The following is a 27,567-nucleotide window of genomic DNA, read 5'->3' on the forward strand; positions in this document are numbered from 1 at the left end:
TTGGTTCATTCATTATGAATTCTAACTTACCAATATAATCCATCAAACTTTCCAATCAGCTTTAGTACAACAACTTTACACAGATTACTAAAATAGTATTTATAAATAGCAATAAAAATGTCTAGATGAAAAAATAATGAGATTTATGCTATAAATATTTGTTCGTCATTAAAATATTATGTGAGTTGTTTAAGAAATGATGTCATTAAGAAGTTTGTCAAAGCTTCAATTAAAATTCCGCCATAATAAGTTTGTACCTAATCGAATTTGTTTAGCTTTTGCATTTATATAAGCGTTGATTAAAAATTACAAACATCGAAAAGTTCAATTAAAACTTCAAAGGCACGCCAACATTTTTTAAAGCTTAAATTAATCATATCAATAGTTAAAAATGATCCCCGAGCACTTAATTAGGAACTTAATTGGTAGACAAGATTGCGGGAGGCGTCAGCCGAATCTCATTAGCGGACCGGACGCATCATTCCGATTTACCATCCAAATAAACACGACTAATCATCACGCAAATCAGCCGTTTGTTTACGTGTCAAAATATCGGTGTGTATCAGCGAAAATGGTTGATTCAGTCCGTCAGCCGTTTCCCCGCTGTCCCGGTCCGGTGCGGGGATTGCGAAAATTTCCCAGAGGAACTCCCCCGTCGCATTGTGTCCTTGCATTGACGGCCTCATTTAATTTTAACACTAAAACATTAATAGTTGCAATCGATTTTTGTTGCGGCCCGATTTACGGAAGCGTTCTCTTCCGTTTAAATTAAAAAGACAGCACGTGTAAATAATTTATACGTTGCCCGAACGATCGGTGCTGAAGTGATAAATCACAACTCGAGAACATCCGTTTTAATAACCGACATTTATCTCGTCGGCTCCGGGGAGTTATAACACATTGTTGACGTCCAATCGGAGTTGCCCCGATTGTTTTTGGCAATTTTATTATTTCATCCACTCCAATAACTTTAATTGAAACAAATATCGCCTCACATAATACACAGATAATTTTATTACATTCCTAAATTTGAGGAAATGGCTTAAAGTTTAAACGAATTGTACGGTTGACAATAAAACAGGTGTTTAAATAGAATCAAGTAAATCGTAAAACTCAAGCAAACAATTTATAACTGAAATTACGAAGATTAATCTTCTATTCTATTCAGGTTTATTTAAAAATTCTCTTGTTCAACATTTATTAAAACTAAAATTTAATTTCAGAGTGCTTTTGTGCTTATTTAATTACAACGATAATTGTTTAAATTAATTATGCACCATTGAATAACAATAAACATTTTATTTAAACGTATCAATAATTTTAATATCTGTAATTGTGGTGATAACAATGAATAAATATAATCAATTGAAAATCAATCAAATTATTGTATTGTGTTTAAATAAAGCTGTAAAGTTAAATGGAACCTGTAATAATTAATAATGATTTGATAGTTTTGTATATTAAATTTATTATTAATATTGTGTAAAATACAACATATTTTCACAATATGATAATAATTTAATTAAATTTAAATTCAAATTACACAGAAATTTCATATATATTTCATTGGATTATCTGCAAATATTTTATAAAACGATAAAATGCGTAGAACTTTTATATCTTGAATATATCGGTTTATTTACGTTTATTCAAAGCATAAAGAGTACTCTAAAATTCCAATTTTATCATCAATTTTGACACAAGGGCCTCTTTATAAAAGAAACAAGTATTATATTTGATAATAATAAACTGGGTTTATGTAAAAAATATTCGGTTTAAAGTTCAAAATTAATGGTCAGGATATTTTCCCTTTATGACCCACGGTTTTGTTAGAATTTATTACCACTGGTCTGTTAACTTTTAGAAACAGTATATAGTTAAAAACATTACGGGAGATAATTTTAATAGTGTGTGCATCGAAAGGAACTTTTAAAAAAATGGTGTCAGCTTCCATTAGGACTTCGTAAATTGCATTAGCATAACCTTTATTTCCCTGTGTAGACTACAAAGGACAATTGCAACGTCGTGGGCGTTCATTATGCTGCAATTCACTTGCTTGTCAAGAAAAAACACCACACTAAAAGCAACTCTGATCTCATAATCGTTAGCAATAAAGCCAATAAAACAACCTCTCACCTTTGATAATTATTTATTTTTATGCTTCAACCTTTAAAATATTTACTAATTATGGATTATAATGTATTTATTAATTAATTATTATATATTTGAATTAGAAACATCCTTTAACGTACTTGCTGGTGTCCCCACGACAATTTTTGTAAGTGGTCCAAGCCTCAAATCCGTTGCCCTTAAGACGCTTGGTCTCGTCGAAGACCTTCCTAGCGCATTTCAAGTCTACGGCGATGTCGTCGGTCAAAAGACTGTTGCACGTGATGCCGCATCCTCTGCTGCCTTGGTTGCACCAGTACTTGGAACTGATCTGCAGTATTCCGTAGTCCCAGGTGTTCTTGTTGATGGCTTTGGTGTCGTATCTGGACTCGTGGTAAGCGATGCAGCTCCACGTTCCTATGCTGTTTTTGTTGAAGCCGTGGCTGAGCAGATATTTGGCGAATTCGCATCGTTCGTATATTTTGGCGTCCGTTGAACAAACAACGAGCACGACGAGGAACGATGTGAAGACAAATAGTTTCATTTTCACTAAAACAATCAAATTTATTCAATATTAACTTACTGTTAAAACGTTGTGACTGTGAACGAAGCTCTTTCGCCTCCCTTTTATATATGCACAATAATCCAATTAAATTTTTAAATATATTATATGTACATTAGTGTTAATAATGGCACTAAATTATTACTTTGCAAAGGCACTAAGGAAATTTATCAACCTGACAGTGACTTCTCATTATGTTTCGTTTGTTATCAAAGTGTAAAATTATACATACATACTTAATGTGTAAGAAAAATAAGTGTCACAATAATTTTTAGTTCTCTACTCATAATATTTTTCCTTTCATTAATATTTATGACTTTTATTACACATGTTTTGTTATCTTTTCCCGTCATAATTTGATTGAAATGTTTTTTGACGAAAAAGAATGATAAATGTATATATTTGTATGAGGTAATTCATCAAACAAGAACAAACAAAATATTTACTCTAAAGTAATTTATAACAAAATTTATGTGGATACGTACAATTTTCTTTTACATTTTAGTCTTATTTTGTTTTTAATTGTATGTTTACTTTAGAACAAAATTTTTGAAAAATTTAACAATAATTTATTACTTTTTATTGTTTATTTTAATTAACATCAATAACAGAAAATACATGTTAATTTATCTAAAATTTAAATAGTTTTATAAAAAGCTAATAAAAAAGTTTTGTGTTAAGTTTTATATTGTATAATTATTGTGAAAACTTTTATAAATAAGAAAATATTACTAACCTTCTGGATTGGGCTGTACTTGTTGTCTCTGAATAACGATGGGGTACTGAACTGATAATAATATGTTGCAGTTTTTATAGCCGTAATTCAGCCACAAGGGAAAACCCCGTGTATGTAAATTTCATGAAAACAAAGCTCTAAATTCATATTTATCATCTGGAATGATGAAATCGGTTTAGTCATAATAGTATACAATAATTTAGTAAGTACAGTTACTCAGAAGACCAACTAAATTTAATGTAAAAAATTGAGTTTAATGAAAGTTTAATAGATGCACCTAGCTTCATAATACGAGTTGTTCCCTTGACATTAAGGATAACTGGCCTATGCGGTGAATTTGTTTCCATCCCGAGACTATATATCATGGTAAACTTTGTTTAAAGTTTGTAGACAACGAAGATTTTGTGCTGTGTGATATTTACTTAGTTTCAAATAGTTTAAATCTTTATTAATTATCAAGTGAAGATTTTTATTAATGGTACTGTTTGAACTGAGCTCAAGCTGTTATCAATTTTGAATTATCTAATGAATCTTTATACTTGTTTATGAAATAGTTTCGTTTCGTGTTTATTTTTTGGATAATTCTAGATTTTTGCCTTTTTTGATCTTTTCAACTTTCAGAGTCTGAAACTATAATATTAATGGATTAATTTAATATACTTCTCAATTTTGTGAATTAAAACACCATGCTGATCACAAAATTATACAGAAAAAAGTAATAAAACAACTTTGAATTATTATTTTTTAATATACTTTACTAAAATAATTAGAAACATCCTACAATATATCTGTTAGGATTCTCCTTGCAGAATTTATAAGTGTACCAAGCGTCAAATCCACTGTCCTTGTAACGTGCAGTGTCCTCAAAAACCATTTTGGCACATTCCAAACTAGTCGCGATGTCATCCTCCAAAAGACTTTGGCACGGGATACCGCATCCTCCACTCTTTTGGCTGCACCAGTGTTTCGAATTGATCTGCAGTATCCCAAACTCTCCGGTGTCTTTGTTGTGTGTTTTGGAGTCGTATTTGGTTTCGTGGTCTGCCAGACAACTCCACGTTGCTATTTCGGTTTTGTTGAAACCATGGTTTAGTAAATATCTGGCGAATTCGCAGCGTTCGTATCTTTTGGCTTCTGTTGTGCAGACGATGAGCATAAGGAGAAGTGATGTGAAGTGGAGAAGTTTCATTTTTCAACTAACAATAAACAAAACTAGAAATATTAAGTAATAAATGTTTTGTGGTTTTATTTTTAGTATCCAATTAAGCTTCTTTTATTGACGTACTAATAAATTGCAAATTATACAAGAAGAATAAATATCAACTATTTTCTCTTTGAATGTTTTTTCTTTTGTTTGTATTTATACATTTTATTACATAGGTTTATCTTCCCCAGTTACAATATGATTAAAAAGTGTTTTCTTAACGAAATGGAATAATAAATGCATAAAGTAATTGATTAAACAAGGACGATAAATAATAATAATACTGTGAAGTAATTTATGATAACAAAAATTTATGTACAAAGACGCAATTTTATATTTATAATTCATTCTTATTTTGTTTGTAATAGAATAATTTCTTTCCTATCATCTAAGTCTAGTTTAAAAAATGTTAATTACTTAAACTATTCTAAAATTATCAACATAGATTTTTTGTAGATATCATTTTTCTGAATTTGTTTTGAATTCCTGATAAAACCGTCCAGGAAATTAATTGGAAAGTACAGAATCAGTATATAATAAACTTACATGTTACTGTTATCAGCAAAGAAATTATTAACCAGTACTTGTTGTTTTAGAATGACTTTGGTGAACTAAACTGATTAATATTTACTTGCAGTTTTTATGGTCGTAATTTAAACGACTCCCACGTATGTAAAAATCATAAAACGAAGCCCCAGATTTATGAATGTCTTCTGAATAGAAAAAACTGAATTTACGGTCCATTGCATGCTTTTATTGTTCTACAAAACGAGTTTAATAGTTGCACCCAGCAACATATTGCGAATTGTCCCCTTGACACTCGGGGTAAGTGGTCCAAGCGGTGAATCCGTTCCCAGCCCAAGACTGTCTATCATCGTAAACCTTCCGGGCGCAGTCCAAATCAATAGCGATATCGTCGCCGAGTAGGCTGTCGCAGGTGATCCCGCATCCGTTTCCGGGTGTGTTGCTGTCGCTGCACCAGTACTTCTTGCTGATTTGCAGGATGCCGTAGTCGCCGGAGTCGGGGTTGATGGCTTGCGTGTTGTAGTTGGACTCGTGGGACGCGATGCAGGACCACGTCGGGATTTGGTCTCTGGGTGTTCCGTAATTGGACAGGTACTGGGCGAACTCGCATCTCGAGTAGAATTTCGATTCGATTGGTGTGATGGCGAGGACTGCAAGAGTCAGGGCCAACGTTGGAATCATGATTAAGTGTTCTGTTTAAAGACAATTTAAATACTTTCTTCCTTTTTTAACTTAAACATACTTACATGGAATAAACTGCACACAAAAGTACAAAATATATTAAAAACGGACTTTTTATACTCAATAATTATCTTGGAATAATATTTGAGATAATGTAATGAACGTTTGCAATATTAGTTTAAAGTATTGACCTACGTAATTGTCCTTTATTAATTTAAAATAAATTTACATTTTAATAATCCTTATATTGTTGTTATCTTTTTAATTTTTAATTAATTTGCGTTGATCATTTTTAACATAATTTACTCGTTTTTTAACTCCTAGAATTTAGATTACTTTAGACAGTAAAATTTTATCTTTATAGTTTTTTGATTAAAAAATAACTTATTATGTTGTGCTATTAATTTTTCCCAGAAATCATTTATTCTTAACACTTCTTTCAGTGAATAAAATAATAGAACCATTATTAAAAAATATTTTCAAAAAGAGAATTTTAAATCACCAGTAAATTTTTTTTAATTGAATATAAATAGATAAGAACTGGACTTACTAAATAAATATGAACTAAAATATCAAGAAAAATTGTAAAATGTTTACGTTTAATTTTTTGAAAGTGAATTAAAATTATTGCATTCGTCACTATGATAATACATATGATAGTGCTATCTTTCGGAATAACCATCCACGTATTTTCCATGTATAATATTTTGATGGGGTATTAACAATGAATATTGCGCCATGCAATTTAACATATGTTATTAATTAATTTAAATATACATATTATTATCTTTACGTTACGTTCTACGCAAATAATACAAATAATAATCGTAAAATCTCCTAAATTCAATAAAATTAAGTTTGCCCTAGAACCATTCCAGCCAAGACTAATACAATAAATCATTTCCAAGAAATATTAATTAAATTCATGTCGTATGCTTCGTGTAAAATTACCATAAACACATATTCATGAACACTCATACACACATACGTGTATGTAAGTCAATGGAAATGTGGAGCTAAATTGGATTGGAAATTTTCAAAACAATTCACAAAATATAATATAGTAAATAAAGTGTTGTAGAGCTTTTAGAAGTTATGGACTTACGCCTTCGTTTATGCAAATATTTGAATTCTGAACTGTTACATGAACATAATTCTGTTTGTTCTGCCATATATTTGTAAGCAAATTAATATTTCCACGCAAATTAATTTGTTTTAATAACAAACTTTGCCTGAAATATTTTCCGATATTGAATTAATGTCTAATTGCAAGTTTCGGAGAGTTTCTTGTTTATTTTCATAATTTAGTTGATGCTGAAGATGAGGCTCATTTATCTTTCTAATTGCATCAATATGATTGATCATAGTTTCTTGTAATGAGTTTCCGAAAGTACAGTCATTAAAGGCAACCTAATTATGTTACAAAATTTGATTTTTTCCTCGCTAGTTTAACGTGGTTAAAAATTAATCAATCAAAAGACCACTCCTGTTATGGTACATCTTACATCAAAGTTGCTATTGATATTATTTACTGTTGTTGTTTTTTTTTGTATCCGGCAATTTATTCTGGGGGATTTTTATAAAGCTCTTTGTTTATTCAGTTTGGCCCCGATGCTTATTATTCAGATCAAAAGTTTCGAAAGGAGCAACTGTGCTTTTATATCGAGAAAACTCTTTGTGTTGGGCGAACATATGAGATGGTGGTTATCTTTTTAGTTGGCGGCGATCGAACAAAAGGCAATTAATCCATCCCTTCTTTCCACCGCACAAAAAGCTTTCGTAAGAACTTAGTTTGGAAAGTGTTTTCGGCCAACATTTTTAACAGGGGCTTAAAGTGTCTGATCCATAATAAAATTGTAAGTAATTTTTTATTGCCTCAACATCCATATTGGCTAACATCCCCCTTACAATATTTGTAAGTGACCCAAGCCCCGAAGCCGCTGATTTCCCAAATCTTTCTCGCACAGACAATGTCCTCGTGTATGTCATCGCTGAGCAGGCTGTTGCAGGTGATGTCGCATTTGTTTCCGGGTCGGTCGCTCTGGCTACACCAGTAGAGACCGCTGATCTGCAGGATGCCAAAGTCTTTCGTGTCGTGGTTGATGCACCGAGTGTTGTAGTCGGATTCGTGGGAGGCGATGCAGGACCAAGTGTTCAGTTGGTCGTTGGGTATTCCTGCTTGGCGCAAGGCTTTTATAAACTCACATTTCGAGTAGACTTTTGCCTCGCAATGAACGATCACCGCAGTGAAACACAAGACAAGGTTTAAGGCCAGTTTGAGCAACATTTTCTGAAACAAAATAAAATGTTTGAACACATTAAATTAACTAATGTAAGAGCTACTTACCACAGTAAATTAGAAACAGGTTTATATTTGAACAGCGTACTTTGCAAGTTTTTATACCCTTCCTGCCGCATTATTAAAATATTTTTTCTGATAATTAGGCACATATTTTAAAAATACACAGTGGTTTGCATTATCGTGACAGTAAACAATTCATAAAATTATATTAATTTTTGTAAACTGATAAGTTCTAAATAACGCTAGTTGTTAAAAAAATCGGATTTTATCGGAAAATACATTATTTTAAATAAATTTGTCAAGGTTTGCTTATATATATATATATATATATATATATATATATATATATATATATATATATATATACATATATATCATTTATTAATTAATATTATCAGCAGACATGTAATTCCAGTGATTTTTGAGGAAGTAAACATATTTCAGACATTAGGAACATATAAAATTGCTTTTAGCTTATTTCGTAGAATCTTCTTCAGGTAATGCGGTCAGAGTATATCTTGTTGATTCAATTTACTCCGACTTCGAAGCTGATTACATCCGTCAGAGGTTTCATAAGAAACGAGTTTCTTTCCTGTCGTACAAACCATTTCGTCCCTTTGTTTGTTGCAAGGAATGTTACATGTATAGCCACGTTTTTTTCTGTCCAAAAATAAAATAAAAATAATTGGTTTAACCAAACATGAAAACATTTCGCATGGCGAAAGAGAAAGTTAATTTGGAATCAGCATTTGTATGGCACAAAAAGGAAAACACTCAACCAAGTTCATGTGTGGCAATATTTCTCCGGAAATAAGAAAATTATGGCCGTAAATATAAACAACCCGCTGATAGCTGCCAACATTTCGCTGATTTGTGTAATTCTTTAGCTGCGAGTCTCTTCACAGCGGTCCCATAAATTAGAAATGCGGAATTTATGATCTATGCACGACGACGGTCCAGTTTTATCACCATCAACGAGATACTTTCTTCCAGTGGAAAAAATTAACCCTTTTTACGGGGGAATTTACATTTGCCACGCTTTCAAGTTTAATAACCGTAATCGGCGAAGGTCCCTTTTGTTGGTGCTCAATGGACGTCTGCAAACTCACAGTTACGGGAACAATGGTCATTGTGTGCCTTAGACTCGCATAAAATCTAAATTTCATCGTCAATAGTTATTGATGTAACTAACTAACTAACTAACTAACCGAGTTGTTAACGTGTTGTTTATTGGTCGTCCAATTTATTGACAATAAAAATCAAGTTAGGAAAACGATATTAAATTCGACGAGGTCGAAGAATGCGTCCGACCGAGGGTGAATTTGCGGTAAGTGGTTTCTCGTCTGAAGCCACGATGTTAATCAACCGGTTCTTGGTCGGGGGAATCCCGTGCCGCTCCAGACGAATTATCGGTTCTTGTGTCTTTCATTTAATTCCATTTCGGCATAATCATGTTTATTACAATGGATCATTCCGTGCGGTTCAAGACGACGCACTTCACTTTTATTGGGCCTTTATTAACGTTTCCAATTTAATTCGGCTCTAATATATATTCAAAGTTATTCAACGTTCAACAATAAGTGTTCCGCAGAATGGAATCTTGGCGGTGGAGTGATGGGCGTCCGTATTTATTCGTCCGTCCATCCATCCCCGCAATTACGCCCCGCCTGATTTATTAGCATACCTCGCTTTTAATTAGGCCGGGAATTATATTTATATGGTTTTTGGTTAAACATCACGTCTAAATTCTATGAATTATTCAAATTTATGCTGCATACATTATTATCGAATAATTCACAAACACTCTTTAACATTCAGTCTGGAATTTTTACATTATCAACTTAAATTACTACTAAAAATAAATATAAGGAATTTTTTTCAAATATTTTTAAGAATAACTGACATTCAATGGGTACAAAGAAATAAAAAGTAAATTAATTGGGTCATATAAGCTCAGTGTGTCTACAGTTTACTCACATAAGGTACGAAGTGAAGTACCTAGTTTGAATTGGGTATAATAGAACAAATGAATAAAACTAACGAGGGAGGAAATGTGTAGGTTACAATAAACTGTACAGGAAAAAATACAATAAAATAAAAATAAATACTAGAAAACAAAGTTTTCTTTTAATTTTCCAACCTAAATTGTATATTTATTTTACATTTATATTGAGCATGTTTTTATTAAAATAAAATAAACAATCAGATTTGTAAAATTCAGATTAATTTTATTAAAAAATTGTTGTTTGATGTGTAACATTCGTGTAATATAAATAAAAGACGTTGGATTGCCATGAACAATATAAATTGAATATTTGTATTTATCGTATGACAAATATTATTCAATACTTCGAATAAACAATTATGATCAATTCCTGTTTTTGTTATAAAATAAATATTAAAATGAATCACAAACAACATTTCAATGTTTTTCATAGATTCGATTATTTTATCCTCCTCCATTAACATCATCACATTTTATCCAGAGGAATTAAAATTTATTGCACACAGAACGTATTCATAGTTATGTTGAATAAAAGGGTGGATTTGCGTCCGGAAATGTCATTTTAGCCATTGATAAACATAATAAATCGACGAGGGTGGAAAAATCAAACTAGTAGGTCACAAATAGACCGATAAATATCACGGGGAAGGTAATGTGTTGCATCCGACCGAATTGGATCGTCGTCGGGGACAGGACCAATAAATTCGGTTTGCGAATGGGTCCAAAAAAAAAGTCAGCGATGCATAATGAAGAAAAACGAGCCGTGCGGAGGATCGGTCTGATTCGTTCCGGCTCCGTCCGGTGCAAGGCCCGGAATGCTTTAAAAACAGTCGCACTCCAGACGACGTCGGTGGGTTATTAAAATTTCAATTAAATTTTAATTGCCATTCATCCGATGATCGAAAGTTTGTAATCGTTTCCCGCGGTGCACAAACAAGCCACCTCCCGTGTCCCCACTCCGTCGATGGGGGGGCCATCTTCGGCGTCGCGACGCGTCCCGGCCACCTGTTTGGGTTGTTGACTGTGCGTTCCATGTTTGATTGGAGGGACCGCGCCATCCTCCGCCGCCCGAGACCGCTCGCTCTTCCTTGAATCAATCCTGCTCGAACCGTGGACGCGTTCAGGTCCTCTCCACCACACTCTCCCTCGCTCACAACTCCTGCTGACTGCGCGACTTTTTTCAGAACGCGCGCGGCTTCACAATCATTTTTAACTTTCAATAAATTTATTACTATTATTTTTTTGTCGTTTTCTTCTGGTGGTATGCTGTGACTTTCTTCGACGCACTTTCATTTTTGAGTTGGTCGCCCCAAAATGGATTAGAACACGTCGGTTGGTATGTACCATTTTTTATGACTTTTTATTAAATATGTATGTAACTGTTTTATAAAAAAAAAAAATTAATTACACGTAAATCGATCAATTTGTGAGCCTTAATTGAAGCGAAGAGTAACAGACGAAACTAATTGGTTTTAATTAACGGAATCCTCAGAATGGCAGAAAAACAAAAATAAATTATCCTTACTTTCTTCGGTTACATAACATATGTTGAACTCAATTTTAGCCATATAAAATATTAAACTAAAAAAATAATATTAAAGATTATCAATATATTATTAAAATTGATAAAAATAATTATAATTAATTAATAATATTCTAATTTTCTTTGAGTAACAATAAATATTTATGGATTTTGTCACAATTTTTCTTAAATATTAAAAATGATATTATTTAAAAATATTAAATATATTTTTTCAGAAAATTAAAAATAAATTATATTTTAATATTAAATTAAAATAATTATAAGAAAAAAAATGTTTTTTTTATTTATTCTATGAATAAACTAAAAAATAATAATAAAAATTATGAATACAAAATTAAAATTGATAAAAATAATTATAATTAATTAATAATATTAAAAATTTATGGATTTTGCCAAAATTTACTTAATTTATTTTAAAATTAACTGTAAAAATAGGAAAAAAAAGTATTTTTATTTATTTCGTGAATTATATAATATATTTTATAAATCTCCACTGGAATTTATGTAGTATATCTAAATTTATCTAATATTTATTTATCATTCTAAAATTATTTGTATAACTTACTTAAAAGTTTTAAAATGACGCTGAATTTATGTATAATGTCAATTCTCGTTAAATTTTAAGCACGTAAAAGATTACCTTTAATAAAATAATTTAACAACTTTTTTAGGAGAATCTATGTAAATTTACATTTAAGCATCCCCACTTGATCAAAGAAAAAATATTGGGGGTGGGGGAGGTATATTTTTAGGGCAACATAAAAAGAATATTCAATGTGCATGATAAAATTCCCTTCAATATTTTTTATGTGCTTAAACATAATAAATAATTTACCCTGAATATAATTAACAAATGTCCCTTTGCCTAATTCATCCAACAATATATTTTTGAGAGAAAAAAGATGTTTTCGTGTCGGCGTGCCTCGTTTAATTAAAGGAACTTTCAACGTTGCAGTCAAAGTGTGACCGCTCTAATTAATCCGTCACCAAAAACCCATTAGACACAGCGAGAAACAAAAGCGTCCCTTCAACACCCAAATGAGTATAAATTGCGACCTTTAAAAAAAAAAGAAAATACGGGGCTTATATTTCGTTCGTCATATTTATCGGGATTGATCGATGGTGATAAATCAAAAAACAATTACGCCACCCTGAACAAATTCAGACGGGATAATTAGTCTGCGTTACTTTTCAATGTCGACGGTCGTTAATTATGATTTGGCGGCGGTAAATGTTAAGGTAACTGATTTTTATCAGTTTAAGAATGGGGGTTTGTTTTGTAATTGTGTAATTACATGAAACTTCTAAATGGGGGTTGATAAGGGTTTAAGAAATTAAACAAGGCACCTTAATGGACGGACGGAATGTAATGTTACAGGTGAAGTAACCCCAGCCAAGAAGTAATATGCATAAATCTGCATAAATGATGCATGCGACGCAGTCTCCGAACGAAACGTGATTGTCTTGCGCCAGATTTTTATCCGGTTAAAATACGCGAGAGACATTGACATCAAAAATAATGTAATGTGGAAAACGTGTTCGCGAAACTTGTAACTTGATAATTATTACCCGCGAGAGGAATCTAATGATGCAACGAAATTTTATCGAGTTTACCGTAAATTCGTGTCACGCGAATTTGGTATTGCCAAGGAGACGTTTTCAATATTGAATATTCTCCGACCTGTCACACAAATGATATTTTTATAACGACGTCGCTGCAACTTTTTCTAATTAAAGGAATTCGCAGACGAACGTTTTTCATAATGGAACAACGAAAACGGATTTATCATCAAATATACGATTCTCAGGGTTTTTTACAAATAAAATATTGGCTTAATTCTATCAAAGCCAAAGGGCAGGCCGAAATTAATTACACATTGGTTAGTTCAAAACTCAGAAGGTCGTTATTTTTCTTTTTCATTAATCTTAAAGACTTATATATTGGATGGAATATTTAATTTAATATTGAAACTTTTAGAACAAAAAGTTAAATTTAAATCAAATATTGAAGTAAAAGTGGGTCAAAATATGTTAAAGCTTTCTTTGTGAAAGATTCTGAAGGTGAAACTGACCATCTTATTGGCTTAGAAGGGGAGTCAAATTAAATTATAGCTGCCATCAATAGGTCTAGCTGAAATTCAGTCCTGTCCCTTATCTCGTTCGAGTTAACGCGATTTATCACAAGATTTTTTGCTCGTCATAAATAATAGTTTTGACAGATGGGAGTCGGAATTACATTCAATGTTGTGTATATTTGAACAAATAAATTTCAGTTTTAAATAATAAAGCAAATTAGCTTCTAAAACTTTTATGCAAACGGATGTGTATTGGGGAATCTAATGAATTAGTCTCTCCATAGTGTATTCACACAAGGTACGAAATATATATCAAGTTTGAATGGAGTATAGTACAGCAATTATAAACCAGTAATCCGAATAAAAATTGAAATGAATGTAAATCAAAGGGGAGTCAAATTAAATTGTAACTACTATCAAGAGGTCGAACTGAAATTCAGTTCTGTTCATCTTGTTCAGATTAACACAATTTATAGTAAGACTTTTTGCTCATCATAAATAATGTATAGCTTTGTCAGCGGAACGTTGAGATAAACTTTGAATCTTAATCGACCTAGTGTACATTTGAATAAATAAATTTCAGTCTTAAATAATGAAGCAAATTAGCTTGAATAAACTGTAAATTGTATGCCTTGAATGTACATATATTAGGAAGTCTAATGCATTCAAGCCAGAAGCGACTTGTTAGAAGTGTCTTGGCACCAGGAAAAAGTAATTGTCGGTTATTCAAAAGAAAAACTCTAAACAAAGCATAATTTTAATAAATGAGGCAGATTCCTGGGCAACTTAATCAACTCCCCAACGTTATTAAAATTCCACCCTTCGGTTCTTGCGATAAAAAAAACATTAAAATATGCGCATTATAATTTGCCCCCTTTTTATTTAGTATGCATTTCAGATTTATTGTCGCGTGTTTAATATTATTTATTTGCTTGCATTTGAATATTGATTTAATTCCTAAGGGAATTCAAGAAGGGTACAATTAGTTGATCACCCCCTTTTGTTTCATCAGTGGTGCCATTTTTAAAAAGCTTTTTCAAAGACGAAGAATCGCCACAATCGGATAAGGAAAGTTTTAAATTTCCGCTTACAAAGAGCGTCTTGACAAAACAAACGAAAAGACTAATTTTACACTTTAAAGTTCCTTTCATAAATTGAAAAGTTTTAATAAACTTCACAGACTAAAACGATTTCTCGGATGCCGAAGTATTTTAATCGCGCCGTGTTGATCTTACGATAGAGAATAGTAAAACTAATCGAACAATTTTACGCACGTTACTTTCCTGCTGAGTTTTTCCTGCTGGTACTGTGCCAACAATTAATTAACATATTATAATCAACTGGAAAATAAACATTTTATTGCCCACGTTTTGTGTTTGGGGAGTTTTAAAATAATATTTAAATGGGCACATTTGTTTTTGTGAATGTCAATATTTCCCATTCCAATTTCCGTTTTTCATTTATTGTGCACACAACCGCGGTAGCACGGCTCAGGAAACTTTCATCCTTGTAAAACGAATGCTCGCGTGAAATGTGCCACTTTGCATTATTAAAATATCTTGACATTTGCATATGAGTTCCTACCTTAATTAAATTTACCAGGCGTTTTTGTGCTGAGCACCCTTTTTACATATTGTTCCGTCCAAGGAACTGAACATTTACAGCAGCATACTTTCAAGTCGAATTTGTTTATTATTGTTGCCAAAGTGCGACACGAAGTGATCACTCAACATTCTGATTCGGACGGCTGCAGCAAATAAAAACATAAATTTCAATGGAACCTTGACATATCCGAAGCAAAACAGCTGTAAATTGGATGCGTTTTACTGAAGCGTTGATTTAAATCCGCAGCGATTTTTATGACATCGGACAGCGTCTGCTTAATGTTAATTATATTTGTCGGTTTATGTCAGACGATTTTAGAAGTCTGATGCATGAATTCATATCACGGCTTGTTTCACTCCGTTTCCGGTTTATGTTGATTCGATACGTGAAAAATAATTTTTAAGCATCAAAGTGGATGCAAATTCAGGTTAGGGACTTTCAAAGTGGGACTCGCTTGTACAAGGAACTTATTTGACTTCCTCTGTTTATTACTGCTACTGTGCATCCTGGAAGTTTTTCCTTTAATAGCTTCCAAGATAACAAAGACATATTCTTCCTCCTCAACAAAAATGTTCTACTTCTTTTTCATTCTGCCTCATTAAAATTAAACTAGATATATCTTTAATTTATTTAATGGGGATTCACATACGAAAAATTATAATAGGTCGACAAGCTTTTGTTGGGCCCTCAACCATTAATATTATAAGAGGGACAGAAGAAAAACTTCCCTTTTTATTATAGTCTTTTATCCGATTCAATTCAATTCCACAACCGCAGGAACAATGAATTCAATTTTTATTTGCATTTAAATGAAAACTATTCCCCAACTTTCGGCCCTGTTTTTCACACACAAAATATGTAGGAAAGAATTCCTGAATAACCTTATGAACCTTTTTTAAAGTGTGTTGAAGCGTTTATGGGCAAATATAGAACTAATTTAAAAATTCCAAGATATATGTACGCCATTAAAAGGGAAAAGAGATGTGAGTTTTACACCTATTCTTTATAATGTTGTTGTAATTTTTAACTAAAACGGAATTTTAATTGAGTTTTAATTTTAAAATTTTGTTTTCAGCTGTAATTCAGTTCGTGCACCATGAATTAGTGAGTATTTTTACCGGTAGTTATTAATACTGTTTTAATTAAATGCTTTAGTATACACTGAAAGTTTTCATTGGAAAAAAGGCTTTTTAATGAATATTTACTTTCTTTTCAAAATATTAAAAAAATAATAAGGGAACAGCAATGCCAATTTCATAAACCTGAAATATGTTTTTCAGTATATACACTGCTGATATTTCATAAAAAACTTAATTTAGTAATTATATAAAACATATTTCAGTATCTCTTTGTCTCACACATCTTGAAAGCAACAATGATTTTCTAGTAGAACAAACAACAAAGTTTTTTTATAGACAGACAAACAAAAAATGAATTAAGTCTTAAGAATATCAGTATCTATAGTATATTCACGTAAGTTACGTAGAGAAGTTCCTAGCTTAAATAGAATATATTATAACAATTACGTGGTAATTAAAGGAAGAAAAACACTATTAAGTAGTTCAATAGAATGTACATATATTTTTGACCATTGAAAAAATCCTGTAAACAAATCGAACTTTTAAAAGCTTTAAAAACTTAAAAACGTTTCCAACAAATGAATTTGTACCTGTTTAAATTCATTGTCAGTGAGTGAAGATTAAAATGTTGGCAACCTGGTCCTGGACTACACAAAATAGCCCAAAGTTATTGTTTTATGTGCTCTGGAAATTTGCAACGTGCAAACAAAACAGGAGTTCATCGTGCATTATTACTGGATGCCATTAAAAGCAACAAAAATGATTTATACACAAACACAACACGAATTAGATTGTACAAAGTTGTTGTTTGATGTGCTCTATAATGTTAGTGTTACTTGCATCGTACCTTATGCATTACTGGATGCCAATAAGAACAACCACAAAATCTATTTATGGACGGCTGAATTGAAAATTAATATACCTCGATACTATTTCGTTTAATAAACGAAAAATGTACCTTTAGTTTAGACTTTATAAATCTCCATTGTAGGTGAACTTTTATTGCGTATGAAAGAACGAAATACAGTTTTATTACAAACATAAACAACGGACCATCGCTTTTATAAGAGACTCGAGACTCGATTATAAACCATAATATACAATATTAAAAGTTCAAAATCATAAAAATAATGCCGCAGGTTTATCAACCTTTCCCCTTAAAGTCACAACAGTAACACACTTTTCCATTAATTAACCGAATCAAATATTAATTAATTTAACAACAGTTAAACGTGTGGAAGGTCAGATGTGTAAATTGACACAACGTTTCAAACCCATTGTTGAAACGCAACAGGAAGAAAATGTATTCAGCAGGAATACCACAGAAATTCAAATTTCACCTATTAACATCAACAATTATCCCGTGTTTATCACTGACAGCTTTATTCGAATACATTACGAGCTGAAACAATTCTAATTTAAGAGGCGACACGCAATAAAATACAAAATTATATTCACGTGAGACATAAATTCAAGTCTGGAGCAACATTACAGTCCTGCAAATACACACGTGTTCTCAAAAACTTGACTCAATTATAAATTTATATTCCACCTAAATTAAATCAATTAACTGTGTTCATCGATTTCTATTTCCAAGTAGCTTGACAATTATAGCAACACTAATGACAAGAATTCAGGACAAGGAACGTTCTGTTTTTGTTTGAAATATCCTTACAAAGCTGCAATTTCATTGTTCGTTGGTCAATTGATTGCAAATCCAATTTAAACATTTTAGTAATTGAACTATTCCATTTCGATTCGGCCAACACTGTAAACTTTATAATTAATTGGTAATTGTAATTTATACTAATTTATTGGTTTTCAATTTAATTCAGTAGACATTTTTAAGAAATAAAGTTGTCATCGGGGAATTTTGTGTTTAACATACAAGTAAATTTATTTTTTCATAGTTGATGTACGAAATCGAAACTGAACATTACAATAAATAATTTGTTCAAAACAGGTATGTGCATCTCACAAATCTGATTATTTAGTTCATTAAAACCGTTTGTTTGTTATTGTAAGCAAAAATAGACGAGAATATTCCTACTTTATTGCATCGTCAAGTAAATATTTGCCGAATTAATATTTCTGCACCGAATATTTCTTGTTTAAATAAATACCTAAGTTAACCCAAATAATTCGCTGCCGTTGTCAATCGAATCAAGTCATTGAGTGAGTAAATTTAGTAACGCCGAGAATTCAGCTGTAATCTGATAAGTTTCCGTCAAGTTTCGGAATAATAATTTGGTGAATCGTAAACCGAGACGAAATGCAGAATAGAAATTCCCGAATATTACCCCAATACCTCCTTGATTGTGGCACTAAAAAGCAAATAATACGTTTGAACCACGGTAATTTATGGGGCTTTTTTGTTTAAACGTCAATCCCATCCCCCCTTTTATCACCGCGACCATATTAAATTTTTTTCGGGCCCGGTAAGAAAACATAATTTAGTTTCGAATCTGTTCACCCCATTCTTTCAGCCCAATTTCCCGACAGACGACTCCGACGACCATCGTCGTCTCATCAGATCATAGACCGACTTAATTTTGCATTTCGGTGTCCAATTCGTTCAGTTCAGATTGATTGGATGGGGTTTTTCAGGGCGCGTAGTCCATTCAGCCGCAGTTAGTGTAATGAAAAGTAATGCCATCGTCGGAATCAATTTCATATGCATCATTAATTCCATCGATTCCGATGACACCGCCCGATATACTGCGTGACATACGCCGCAAAAATTCCCTCGCCGCAAAGAGATACGTGCCAAATCCTTCGTACGATCAAAACACTGTTTGTTTATCGTGGTAAATAATCTTCAGAAACGTTGTACGTGTCGAAAACAATGTGTGGGACTCGGTGTCGTTGACACGGGACATTTTCCTTTTTACTAAATAACAAAATAAAAGTTGCGCAGCATCCAAATTAATATCACGAGCAGCAATTCCTATTCGACCGGCAAGTTGCACGTCGCATCTTTTAAACTTTCTCGAAAATTAAATCGGGAAAAGTTGCGCTGAAGTGGTTGCTGAAACTTTTATGAATAGGTGCATTATAACGGGCTCACAATCAGCTGATGCATCCAGACTATTATTGCGACTACCCCACAATACATTGTCGTGGTGCACAATAAACGCCGGCTTTTTCTAACGGCCAGATATATAATCCAATTAAAAGTTAAAATTACTCAGTCGTCTGGCCCTAAAAGACAAAAAACTAAATTGCGTAAGTCTCACCAAGCTAAAACTAAATATAAGAAATTGCTAATTGTAAGGGTTGTGTAAAACAATCGCCGGACCAAAAAACCACCTCCAAAGTAAAATGAACTGTTGTATTTAAAAAATTTCACTGCAAAGAGGATTATCGTGTTTCAGCGGTCTTCGTAGTTGGGACGTGAAAACGGAGGAGGCGATTGTAAAATTCATTTACGATGTTTCTTTGCCTAATTTGAAGAAAAATTACAATAACGCACAGTGTACTCAAAATAATTATTTCATAATTTTCATAGAAGACACTGTTGATGGATTCTATCAAATCCTTTTATCAAATTCGTTAAAAGGCGGCTCTCTTCCATTTAAATTTATATGCATATATTGATAGTTCTGTCAAAGTCAGATATTTTCAGGTTTAAAATTAATTTCAGTGAATCGGTTACAACATATCCAATCATACAGATATTACTTCTGTGGGAAAGGGAATAAAAGACATATCTATGCCACTATTGATTTGTTACATGATCATTGGTTTAAAATTAGTTTTCTTTTTTTACAATTAATCCTTCAAATAAAAATATGATATAACAACTGTATGTTACTCAATTTGTGTTCAGACAAAATTAGATATGTCTGTTTATTTTTAGATATATTAATATTATCTGATTTATAAGGTTGTGATGGATGATTCATTTAAATTATTCATTAGAAGTTTATGTGGTTAAAGCATACCTTAACCCAAAAGTTTTTGAGTTACAAAACTTTTGACAAATTGATGGTCTTAAATGTCTGTCTGGACTTAAGTATACCACATGGTACAGACATTTTAAGTAGTTCAAGTTAAGTTATAATTTTTGAATACTTTTTGTGGTGAATAACCCTGTATAATTTTTTAATCTTACTTTTAAAACCCCATGATTAAAAAATGACCACCAAAACTCTATATGGAGTTGTCTACTTTTGAAAATTTACCTTAGTTAAACTTGCTTTAGATATTTATACGCCTTTTAGATTTCTTATCTGGTTCATTCTATTTTTAGAAGCATTTTTGGCCTAATAATCTTCTGAAGTACAGATCACTGTGCGTATGAGTTCCTTAGCTAGAGATAATAATATCGCCGCTTGCTTTTATTATCCTATTGGTCCATTAAATCCAGAAGACCTAATTTATACAGGAGAGGACGGACATTGCCATGGCAACGTTTTGGAAAATTATCGTCGAACTTAATTCTGTAAAAGGGTTTGCCACGATGAATGTTTATCGGCTTGATGTCAATTATTTTAATGGGATTATACGATGTAAAATAGCCGACGCTCTAATAGCTGTTAATTTGTTCAAATTGCTTTTTTTCCGGTGCTTGTAATGGATATTGGAAATAAAAATTTGCACTAACGGTGCCCATCTGATGAATGGTAATTGAGTAATCAACTAACATATTAATGTTACTGCACAGAGACAATAAACAATTTTATGGTGGTTAGCAAAGACTTTATGAAGCTTTCACTAAAGACAAGACACATCCCACTTAGTAGGTAGAAACGTGTACTTTCGTTAATTTGCATAGTTACTAGCCGCATATGTGTTGAGAAAGTTATTTGGGCTTTCAAGTTCCAGCCAGTAATTCTGTAATTACGCCTGTAATATAAATAGCGGGTGCACAATTTCACGATTGCCGTTAGTTTGTAGAATCGATTTTAATATGTACGATAAACAATGTAATTCTACAAATGTGTTGTTTAGTTAATGGGATTTTAATGATCTGCAACTTTTGCACCTGTGTCTTATCATTTTTTAAGTTGCCGAAAACTTTTACTTATTCATCCACTTTATTTTAAAGGCGACCTGGAATAAATCATTCAGTATGCCTTACATCACTGCCTGTGACATTTCAGAGAACACAAAGACTTACAAGAGTTTGAGTGGTATGTATTATGTATGAAAAACAAGTACTTATGTTACATAATTTAAATGTTGCGAATGAAACTTTTTGGCTTGACCTAATGCAGTGCAAAAAGCTCTGAAAACGTTTAATGGATTGAGCAAACAAAACAAAAAACAACCACGATAAATGCCCCTCTTTAATGGAAAAAATAAAAAATAATGGCGTCAATTTTTTACTGAGACTGCACGTTTCAAAACCTTGTTGATTATCTGAGGCAAAAGCGGGACGTGAAAAGTGAAAGATGAATCTGACAGAATCGTTTTGGGAAATGCATGCAATTTAACTTCTTGTGTTAAATAACTGTTCCCAAGATAGGGGTGTAAAATACGTCAGTAACTCGAACATAATCCTCTTAACGTCGTCTTTCATTCGGTCCATCAAATTATAATAAGCATTTTTTTATGCCTCGCCTTGACATCCCCTGTTGGGGCGACCTCACAAAATATTTCCACCTATGTTTCTTAACAAAGTTCATTAAATCAAGAAGACTTACGTTAGACAAAGATCTTTGCGTAATATTTAGTCAGATTCTTATCTAAACTGATTAAATCTATTTCGAGTTCCATTCGACTCAGTCACAGTAATTAATTTCATTGTGTAGGGATTCAATTAGTAAATTACCTCATTATCTGCAAAAGATATAAAATTTGCCTGGTGCGTGTCACATAAGGTTTCATGTAAGATTTCGCTTTTGCTAATTGAAAACAATTACCGAATAAATAATTGTGTATGAAAATTAATTAAATTAATTGTTTCTCTTAGTGGTGTTTTTACTAACGAAGGTAGAACAGCTTAATATTTTAATATAACGTGAAAACAGTTGTCTGTTTTGTTCCTGCGGCATCTCACAAAACCAATTCCTGAATTCGCCCGACCAAAACCGGGACATTTATTGCAGGAGCACTGAAAATTGCATTGTTTTATTCAGGTTCGAGTAATTTCCATGCGATTTACATACATGTACGGTGCACGACGTAATAATTTATGCAATCAGTTTCGAATGGGGTCAGTATAATTTAGAAGTTTTCCGAAAAGTGCACTTGACGTTTCATGGAACGTGGGAGAAATGGTAAAATTAAAGGTCATGGAACTACTGGTACATGTGTTGCTTCATTAAGTTGGGGGCGTAATTTAAGAATACTGTTGCATTTGAATTTGTGATGTCTCTTAAAAAGTTGTACGAGTTTAAATTTAAATGGAATTTTCACAGTTGTCCGAACTTTTCAAGAGCATTTTATTAAAACTTTCTGATTTACTGACAGTGCAGTTAAAGTTTGACGTAATTTTCACGATAAAAGTACATTTAACTCCTTTTAAGTTAACATGTACAAGATTTTCATGGCACATTTTATTTATATTTATCATTGTACAAGTGCCAAAACAAATAAAATTATTGTTACAACTTATGTTTATGAACTTTGTGCAACTTGTCCATAATGTAACTTATTTTTACTACTTCTTTAACAAAACTTTAATAAATTACAATTTTAGACAGTACTGTTGCATCTTAATAAAATGTCTAGAAGCATAATCATTCATAATTAAGTTGTACTATTTATTGCAGTAATTCTGTTGGAAGTGAAATAAACATAAACCACGTTGATTCAAAATTCATTCCAAGATTAAAACATTTAAATCCACCATAAATAAAATCTCAATTTATGAAACATGGGTTTTATCATAACTACATACTAAATTACGTATTCTAGATCTGTATCATAATAATAAATTTTATGCTCTTAAACATGCGATATTTTATTGTACAAATCATTCTAAAACACGAACCAGTTTACAAGTGTACAAATATTTCTGTTCTTGAAGTTACAAAACTTTATTGTCTCAGATGGGTTTTGGGTGCAGCTTTGAAATAACGTAAAAATAAACATAAACCAGAGTTGTTTGAATATTGGGGGAGGAAAGTCTGTAACCAAAGTTAAGGTAGAAACAATCCTTACAATCTTACAAAGGATTCAGGATTGATTCACTGGAATTTTAATCAAACTTGATATATGATGAATTGAATATTAAATTAGTTTCTCTTGAAGTATATTAAGTAAAATTAATTGAAAAATAAATAGATGATAGAACCCTTTATAAGTATTACAAGTTGTAATAAAAATGTGCGTTTGTGTCCACTAATTTGGAATAAAACATAAAGTGCAAATATAAACAAACCGTTGAAATAGCCATGAAAACAAAATTGCATCATAAAATCCATTGAAACCGTACAGCCTTTCATATTATTCCAATATAATACCCTAATAATATTCATCCAAAGTTAATCCTGTTTAAAATTTGTTTCCACGTGTAACACTTAATATGTTTTGTCAAAATTGTATGAGGGGCAATTTAAACCCCATTTCAATAAATTATGGGTTCGACAGTGGATTTGGGCTTTCAGAAATAAAATCTTCTAATGTTTTTTCAATATTATCTTCACTGTTGGGGGCGGTATTAATCTTGATTGATAAATGTATTCTTCCTGGATGTGACAACGTGGAAGATTAATGGGAATATAAATAAATCCACCAGATCAGAAAACGTTTCAATAAAACTACAGGCGTCGATATTTATCCGAATCCATGATTAATGATAATTAAAAAACCCATGTTATTTTTTTAAATCAAGTTTCAAGCACCTAAAATAAAAGCGGTGTTTAATTAAAGCAGAATTTATCGTTGACACAAAAAGTAACTAACAGATAACTATCACACACTGTCCGCTATTTTAACGCTGACACAGTTTTTTATCTCTTTATAATTATCTGATAACACACTTATTCCGGGGATGGAGTTAACAAAATATCAGAAAGAACGTATTACCTTCATCACTTCGCATGCCAGTAATTCTAATACCTGTTTAAAGAGCTGAAACAGTGAGATAAACAGCGACGATTTATGAAGCCATAATCTGGAACAGCTTCGCGAAATAGTTTTTCAGCGAATAAATTTCAGTTAATTCGACGTGATCCCGTAAAAATGTAGATTAAACGGCTTCCTTAATGGCCGGAGACTTTTCTAAAATTGCCCGGATTACTTAATATTAAACCGAGACTGTCGAATTGAAATACATACGTGCAACAAACAGTTTCCTTGTTTCGACGTGCCATTGAGAGAATTAACTTCTCTCGGGTTTATTGGTCCATTAATTATGCAAATACGTATCGGGGATTCCTGACGGAGGCTCCGTCGCACTTTTCTCCTTTATCTTCATCGTTATGCATAAACAGGTTGTTGTTATAGCACACCCCAGACACCAACACTAGATGGGGATAACGGATAAGTTTCATTTCGCCAGCACAATGCCAAATCCGGATTACCCGTCCCCCAAAACAATGGGCTTCGTGAAAGTGCAACGCAACTGTTGTTGTTTCGTCTCCTTTTTCTCCTTAAACTTGTTATGATTTAAGACGTTTTGCTAACTTTTATTTTACGTACTTTCTTGCCCTGATGAATAATTTATAGGGACAATATAAAAACCCCTTCATGTATTTGTTTCTAGTACAGGAAATGTGGAGCCTATTTCATTTTAAGTTGGCTAGTTCTCTCTGGTTATAATAAATAAGTTTCGGCTACTTGATCGGCTCAAAAAAATTGGTATTCATCCTGAATATCTTTTGAAGAGGATATAGTGAATTTCTTAGATTAAATTCCATTTCTGGTACAATTTTTATTAAGTTCATTATTAAATTATCTGTTGGTTAACACCTCATATATACTCGAAACCATCAACTTCAAAATTTGGAGATGCTTTTTAATCCTTTTAAACAAGAATGGCTGATATTTATTAAGAATTTAATCCTTTGTGCCTTTTTATTTAATTTTAAGTAATGTTATTTTATCATTTTTTCAATGAAGTTTTATTGCTGGTTTAAAAGTTCTGTTGTTGACACAATTTAGTTTAGTTTGAAAACTATTCGAAATGGAGTCGAGCTTAGTAAGTGTTTCTGTCAATTTTACCAATAAACAATTGATTTATTTGTATTCATCGATCGTGTGCGGTGTTGAAGAAAGTTTGTTGTGGTGAAACTAATCAGAAAGGCAAACAAAAGTTGAAACCTCAAAAGCGAAATGAAGTTAAGTAAACCTCGGATCGTTGCATCCCGACTACGCAAACGGAAACATTGCACAAATCGTGCACTCGTCGTAAAACAGAACAAACTTAATCTGTGCGGCCGCAGATCATCTCTGCAATATCAAAAATATAATATAATATGCGAGTGTCAATAAATTATGACACAATTATTAACAGATAACACTAATAACAGTTCAAGTTCGGATCGCCGATAACGGTTCAATTAGATTCCGGATTTAGTTCAGTTTTCAGTGCCTTTTGTGTGAAATGAACCATCATAAATATTTCATGTCGTGTTTGTTCTGTGCCTGGATTTATTGGCTTTAATATAATCTTTTGCAACGTTGCAATGTTTCAACTAAACTGTAAGTAATTTAACTAATACACAAATGATCCGCCATTAATAATACGAATCGAATAATTCAATCAAGTCGTGCGACTAATTATTATTAGTGAGTCGGCTTCGATCGCAGACATTCATTTAAGTTAATGTGAAACAGTACATCCGAGATTGTGGTAATAAATTATGCCGTGAATTATGATTAGCTGTGTTTTAACAGCTCCCTATCTTGATGGGGGATTCACCGCATCCTAGGCGTGTGGACCATGCACTGAAAGGGTTACAAATTAATTAAGAATTACGCAAAATTTTAAACGGGTGTAAAGATTAGAGTTTGAGTCCATTATACTAATTGATGTTTCCCTAATTGAAGTGTTTATGTTTCTACAGCATGAACCGTGTGATTTACTTATAGTACAGCACTCCTAAGCTGCATTAATTGTGGAATAATTAATTACTCACAAACATTTACTTATGTTAAAATTGTTGTGCCATTACAAGATCAATACGACCATTAATAATTGAGGCCCGGGCCCGTCCATGATTGATAGAGACTCCCAAAATCTCCATTAATAACTAATCCGTGGGCCAAAAAAGTTTTAATCTTCAGAAACGTCATCGTAATCTCTCCATGATTAACATAATAAAACCCAGATACCAATATTTACCCGTCTAATTGCCTGTGGTATTTTTATCAGGCACCGACGAAAACAACCGAAATAACTAAAACAATTGTGCCACTCCAGAGCAGTGCTTGAATTTATTAACGTTCGCACGTCAAATTTGCGACCTTCACACATCTCGAGACTGACAACTCTATCAATCAACCGCAGTTAATTCGCTGCCCCGAAAACAACACATAAAAAATTAACGGTCGCAAAAACACATTAATTGACTCCGCATCGGGAATCGATCACTTTTATCTAAAGCTATTTTTTATGTAATTCCACAACAAGACAAAGGGACTGTACTTTTTCGGTCGACGCGACCATTTAGTAAATTCATTTGCACGCAGTTAATTCTCACGTGTCAACTACAATGCCACCCCCAAAACCGGCGACGGAACGTTCAGAACGGATTTAAAGTACGTTTTCGTGTTCCCTTTGTCCACGCTGGAACAACTGAAAAAACTATTAAACAACTAAAATATATTAAACTTGATTAATGTTCACGTGGGCCTTTAAAATTAATTTCCAGTGAATAACGTGTGACAGGGGAGACGGTGACGAAGATAAATATCTCAGATAATTTCTACACGCCGTAAGAAAACTACCCGTTTTGTAACGTGTCACTTGTGGCACCTCTAAAGTGTGACGGAGTTGAAAATTAAATTTTTACGACTGCCTGAAATTCGGGGAATTGAACTGTCAACTGGGGGTGCATCTGTTGGAATTTGTTGTTGGGATTAAAATTTACTTCCTACTAAATTTTTCAATACAGACTTCAATTAGTGCCAATTTACTGGATATTAAAAATGAATGAAATGAAACGTCGCTCCTAGTTCATTATGGATAATAAAGGAGACGATTTTCAGGACGTTAATTTACGTCCGATTTATTCCCTTTCTTTTTT

The 27,567-nt window shown here is 32.4% G+C and overlaps 4 protein-coding genes and 1 long non-coding RNA gene across 7 annotated transcripts in view; 1 reads left to right on the forward strand and 4 right to left on the reverse strand.

Moving 5' to 3' along the window:
- LOC109599299 (sex peptide receptor) overlaps positions 1-27,567 on the forward strand; it is an 87,731-nt gene that overhangs the window by 30,393 nt on the left and 29,771 nt on the right. Inside the window, exons 1-2 of one of the 3 annotated variants that reach the window (XM_049963744.1) lie at positions 11,062-11,460; positions 16,423-16,451. The exons of 1 other annotated variant lie outside the window; for it this stretch is intronic. The gene's annotated coding sequence lies outside the window, so the exon portion shown is untranslated. Of the gene's footprint in view, positions 1-11,061; positions 11,461-16,422; positions 16,452-27,567 lie in introns of those variants that run through there. One more of the 3 variants, XM_049963745.1, reaches the window with a different exon arrangement.
- On the reverse strand, positions 2,133-3,470 carry LOC109600408 (lysozyme C). Its single transcript, XM_020016559.2, has 2 exons — positions 3,408-3,470; positions 2,133-2,658 (listed from the first exon to the last, which is right to left on the reverse strand). The coding sequence occupies exon 2, from the start codon at positions 2,651-2,653 to the stop codon at positions 2,231-2,233; it is 423 nt and encodes a 140-aa protein (XP_019872118.1). The 5' UTR covers positions 2,654-2,658; positions 3,408-3,470; the 3' UTR covers positions 2,133-2,230.
- LOC109600391 (lysozyme c-1) lies at positions 4,174-4,596 on the reverse strand. The gene has a single exon (XM_020016536.2). The coding sequence runs from the start codon at positions 4,594-4,596 to the stop codon at positions 4,174-4,176; it is 423 nt and encodes a 140-aa protein (XP_019872095.1).
- Positions 5,344-9,249, reverse strand: LOC109600390 (uncharacterized). The gene is made up of 5 exons (XM_049962496.1): positions 9,148-9,249; positions 7,699-8,107; positions 7,045-7,049; positions 6,806-6,833; positions 5,344-5,828 (listed from the first exon to the last, which is right to left on the reverse strand). The coding sequence occupies exons 1-5, from the start codon at positions 9,247-9,249 to the stop codon at positions 5,386-5,388; spliced, it is 987 nt and encodes a 328-aa protein (XP_049818453.1). The 3' UTR covers positions 5,344-5,385.
- LOC126264712 (uncharacterized) lies at positions 23,335-25,151 on the reverse strand. Its single transcript, XR_007547376.1, has 4 exons — positions 25,019-25,151; positions 24,656-24,968; positions 24,281-24,598; positions 23,335-24,219 (listed from the first exon to the last, which is right to left on the reverse strand). It is a non-coding gene; the product is annotated as an uncharacterized LOC126264712 (long non-coding RNA).

Source organism: Aethina tumida, chromosome 2 (assembly GCF_024364675.1).
Source record: "Aethina tumida isolate Nest 87 chromosome 2, icAetTumi1.1, whole genome shotgun sequence".
Lineage (NCBI taxonomy): Eukaryota > Metazoa > Arthropoda > Insecta > Coleoptera > Nitidulidae > Aethina > Aethina tumida.

Bases quoted from the DNA above. Each gene is read 5' to 3' on its own strand.
- LOC109600408 (XM_020016559.2), bottom strand. From the start codon at position 2,653: ATGAAACTATTTGTCTTCACATCGTTCCTCGTCGTGCTCGTTGTTTGT.
- LOC109600391 (XM_020016536.2), bottom strand. From the start codon at position 4,596: ATGAAACTTCTCCACTTCACATCACTTCTCCTTATGCTCATCGTCTGC.
- LOC109600390 (XM_049962496.1), bottom strand. From the start codon at position 9,249: ATGACCATTGTTCCCGTAACTGTGAGTTTGCAGACGTCCATTGAGCAC. The intron at 8,108-9,147 runs GTAAATTCCCCC...ATTTTGTTTCAG, and splicing joins AACTTGAAAGCGTGGCAAAT to AAAATGTTGCTCAAACTGGC. The intron at 5,829-6,805 runs GTATGTGTGTAT...GTCTTTAAACAG, and splicing joins TTCCATTGACTTACATACAC to AACACTTAATCATGATTCCA.